This window comes from Apium graveolens, chromosome 2 (assembly GCF_009905375.1).
Source record: "Apium graveolens cultivar Ventura chromosome 2, ASM990537v1, whole genome shotgun sequence".
In the NCBI taxonomy this organism is placed as follows: Eukaryota; Viridiplantae; Streptophyta; class Magnoliopsida; order Apiales; family Apiaceae; genus Apium; species Apium graveolens.
In genome coordinates, this window is record NC_133648.1 from 137,692,890 (window position 1) to 137,697,688 (window position 4,799).

At 37.4% G+C, this 4,799-nt stretch overlaps 1 protein-coding gene across 1 annotated transcript; it reads left to right on the forward strand.

The window, feature by feature from the left end:
* Nucleotides 1-281: 281 nt before the first annotated feature.
* On the forward strand, nt 282-2,143 carry LOC141693674 (SNF1-related protein kinase regulatory subunit gamma-1-like). The gene is made up of 4 exons (XM_074498828.1): nt 282-383; nt 765-899; nt 1,040-1,264; nt 2,060-2,143. Exons 1-4 carry the CDS (start codon nt 282-284, stop codon nt 2,141-2,143), a joined length of 546 nt encoding a protein of 181 aa, XP_074354929.1.
* Nucleotides 2,144-4,799: the final 2,656 nt, after the last annotated feature.

Genomic DNA, 4,799 nt, shown 5'->3' on the forward strand with positions numbered 1-4,799 from the left:
TTTGACAGACTAGGTGTTTAGTTTTAATAAAGTGCACTATGTTGTACCTAATTATCGTTATGTTCACTCAGGAGTAAATATCACCACCTATCCTGGCATTTGAAAAGATAAAGAAAATATTTCATCAGTAGCTACAAGTTCGCTGACAATGGTCCGAGAATGTGTCTAGAGTAGATATTTACTAATGATGATGTTGTAGTGGTGCATCCAGAAAAGTGTAAATGATTATGAAAATGATTGGGATTAACACCCAAGTTAAGTAAAAATTTACAATAGGTTTAATGTCCGTTGTGGATGTTGATGCGCCGGAGAATGCTACTTGGATTGATAGATATCTCGGTATCATAGAGTTTGCTGGTATTATTGTATGGATTCTACATCAGGTTTGTAACTACATAATTGACAAGTACAATCAGACTATGTACATTTCTATCAGTCAAAACATGTTTATCCGTATCTTTGTAAATAGCTTTATATTTAATCCCTCTGTTTCAAGTTTACATCTTGTTTTCATAATTGGTGATCACAGGGTAACAAACTCGAATCTTTTGACTAATTGATTACTGATATAATTTATAGGAGATAGATAGTTACCGGTGGTTGCTAATTAGTACTGCAGGAAGCACAAGTTCTATCTCTAACTTAGTCTTCCATTTGATGATATAAATAATTAAAGAAATTGTTTTCAACAATAGAATTCTATCTTTCCTTCATTACTATAGATAAATCTAGTGTACATGAGTTATATTTCCAATCTCTTGCAGTTAGAAAACAAGGATGGATCAGCATACACTGATTTTATACCTGAATCAGAGCCAGCTATGAGCCATGCCATTGCAAGAGCAGCTTTTGGAATGTCTTCTCCAAGATATAACTCTGAATTTTACAAGAATGCCAAGGTTTTTTAAACTTCTATATATACCTCAGTGTAATGTAAATCACTCTTTTCCCATTTGTATCCTACTTTACTAAATCTCCAACTACGCATGTCCGGGATATGTCAGGGTCATTTCGTTGGGCACCCTTTCTTGCTTTGCAGTCTTCAAACTCATTTTTGACTTTGCTTCTGCTGCTATCAAAATACAGAATGAAGAGTGTTCCCGTGGTTGATCTTGGGGTAGGAAAGATCGAGAATATTATAACCCAGTCTGCTGTTATTCACATGTTAGAGGAATGTGCTGGTCTGCATTGGTTTGAAAGTTGGGGTACTAAAAAACTTTCAGAACTTGGTCTTCCTCTGATGACGCCTAATCGCGTTGTGAAGGTACTATCACTTACAATACATATACATTTATCTTTATGATTCAATAGATAAATGACCATGATATATATTCTCTGTCGTGTAAGTAAGATTAAGGTGGGTTGGTTTAAATCTAGTCAGGGCTTTCCCGACCAGATTTAAAATATGGACAGGGCTAAAAATATGATTTAGGGTTGAGAAAGATCATCGATTATAATATAATGCACAGAATACAGCCATATTTACCTCAGATACTGGTCGATTATATAAAGTTTTTTCTATAATTAATTGGGAACACACCACTTTTTGGTTCATTGATTAGTATCTGGACTGCTGGACATATAAATGAGGACGTGGTCTGAACATTAACGCAATGAACAGAAAGGACACCATGTCTCACTGTACCTGCTTGATCTCTGAGGGACATATGTTCTTTTATTCTTTTTAATTCACTATTTTCTTTTATATGGGTATTTATTTTGATCATTGGAGGCTTATCTAGCTAATTTGAAGCAGAATTAGTGACATTATGTCAGTTGTTTTTCCCCTTCCAAAAATAACCAAGATTTGCAAGGATGCTAAACTTTTTATTTTATCTAGCTGATGATGTATTTGGTACTGTGAATATTGGCATGGACTTGCTAGACTGGTGTTCCTGCTTCTAATTGCAGTGGTAGAGCAACCATGTTCCTATGTTGTTTAATTTTTAATTTTCAATAATGTGATAATTTAGGTGTTTAATCATATAAGTCCTCTCTGCTAGTTTTAAGGGACATTAGTAACTTATATGTTACCTTCTTTTGTTTAACTCATTCATAGGTTTTAAAGATCTCAAGATTGGATGGGGTGAAAAGGTTAAAATTTATTATCATTGGTCAAGAACATGAAGAACAAGAAGACTAGCCAGCATCAAAGGGGCTGGCTTAGTACTAGGAGTATGGTTGATTTTATACATTGAGATTAGTTGTACTTATCACGGGAATAGTTTTTTTAGAATGATAGACGTATTGGAGATTAGTTGTACACTTTGAGAATTTGTTGATCTTGAATTCAATTGGTTAATAATATATATGTATTGGTTGAGTTTTGAGAATTAAGTTTTTTTCAGTATCGTAGTTAATGCATGGTCTAATATTCTATGTTAATATAGGGATATCAGTATAGAGCAATAACATCAATTCTAGAATAAACAACCGATGTCTATTTTTGAAATTAACATTGGTTATATTAAAGAAAATGATGTTAAAAGAGGCTTTTAACAACAGTTACATATATATAATCGATGTCTAATCTGATATTTGACATCAGAAGTTTTCCAGAACCGTTGTGAAAGTCTGTCTTAGACATCGGGTAAAAACCGATGTCTATGAAAAATTACATTTAACATCAGTCGCGAAGACATCATACATTTTTTACATAGACATCGATTTTTAACCGATGTCTATGTTGACCAAATTTCATCATCAGAATAATGCCACCCCATATAAGAGGAACCAGAGCATAGCCTGCAGAATCTGTTAACCAACAACGGAATGAACATGACCCTGTAGTAAATGAAGATAGTGAGGAGGACTTAGACTATAATGAATATGATGAGAAAGAATATGTAGAAGAAGAGGCTGAGATACCCATCAGGGAGGAAACCCCATGAATGAATTTATGGAACTGCTAAGAGCAAATCTGAACCAACAACCTATTCTACCACAACCACATGCTTCCCAACAGACTCCAGCTACTGCCTTTAGGACCTTCAAATCTCTCAAACCCCCAGAATTTCTAGGATCTGCCGACCCTGTGGAAGCATGGGCCTGGCTCAAAGAGATAGAAAAGTCCTTCGAGATACTAAGTGTTGAGGAATGACACAAGACCATTTTCGTATCTTAAATGCTGAAAGGAGAAGCTAACTACTGGTGGGAGTCCAAATGAAACCTAGAGACCGATGCTGTGATCCCATGGGATAGATTTACCCGATTGTTCTTAGACAAGTATTTCCCTAGGTTTATGGAGACCCAGATGGAGATTAAGTTTCTGGAGTTGAAACAGGATAAGATGACTGTAGCAGAATATGAGGCCAAATTTACTGAGTTGTCCAGATTTGTGCCTAAATTTGTGAATACCGAAGAGAAGAAAGCGCGAAGGTTTCAGCTTGGTCTGAAATAATGGATCCAAAACCGAGTGGCAGTGTTAGAGCTGACAGACTATGCCACCTTAGTGTAGAAAGCCTCGATTGTTGAAGCTGGCAGTGAGCAGAGTTTGAAGGAAAAGGAAAATAGGAAAAGGAAGATAGGAAGCCAAGGAATAGGAACCGGGAACAGGAGCCTTCCAAGCAGGTTATTCAGGGGAGCGGTGTCTCAAACTACGCGAGGCCCCGGATTCAGAAAGGCCCTATGCGAGATTGTTGGCCAGGGTGGTGGACAATCTAGGGAAACATTTCATAACCAACCCCGCACCCCAATACCAGAGTGCCAGACCTATAAGAGAAGACACCTTGGGATATGCAACCAGGCAAGAGCCCCTCTGAATTATTACAGGTGCGACCAACCCGGACACTTTGCCAACAACTATCCCCAATATAGCAAGACATGCTTCCAATGTGGGAAAGTAGGACATATGAGGAAGGATTGCCCGATAATGAAGCCCCAAGTCTCAGGTATGAGCAGAGCTGCGTCCAACCGACCCCCAGCTACTAGGACCTTCAACATGACTGTTCAGGATGCTGTTTGAAACACTTATGTGATAGCAGGTACTCTTTTGTTAAATTCCGAACATGCAAATGTCCTATTTGACTCTGGAGCAACCAAATATTTTATATCTCAAGATTTTGCTAAAAAGTTAAAACTTAATGCCATACCCTTACATGAGATATTACAAGTGGAAATAGCAAACAAAGAAATAATTTATGTAAATCAATTACACCCTAAGTGCAAGTTGAAATTAGAAGGGAAAGTTTTGGAGGTTGACCTAATCCCATTCGCATTAGGAGAATTTGATGTAATCTTAGGAATGGATTGGTTATCCAGTAACGGAGCGCAAATAGATTGTGTACAGAAGAGAGTAAAGATAAGAGTGCAGAATGAAAAAGAAGAAGTGTTTAAAGGTCAACGACATAACCATAAATTTCTAACCATGCTACAGGCAAAAAGATTGTTATCGAAAGGTAACGAGGCCTATTTGGCTTATGTGGTAGATACCAAAAAGGAAGTCCCTAATATACAAGACATACCCGTAGTAAACGAATTCGAGGATGTATTTCCAGAGAACTTACTAGGGTTGCCATTTGACCGAGAAATAGAGTTCGCTATAGAATTAGCACCAGGAACGGCACCAGTATCCAAGGCCTCATATAGGCTAGCCCCAGTTGAGATGAAGGAACTAGCTTCTCAACTGTAAGAGTTATTAGATAATGGAATGATAAGACCCAGTGTGTTGCCATGGGGAGCGCTAGTACTGTTCGTAAAGAAAAATGACGGCAGTATGAGATTATGCATAGACTATCGAGAGTTGAATAAGCTAACTATTAAGAATATGTACCCTCTCCCCAGAATTGATGACCTATTCG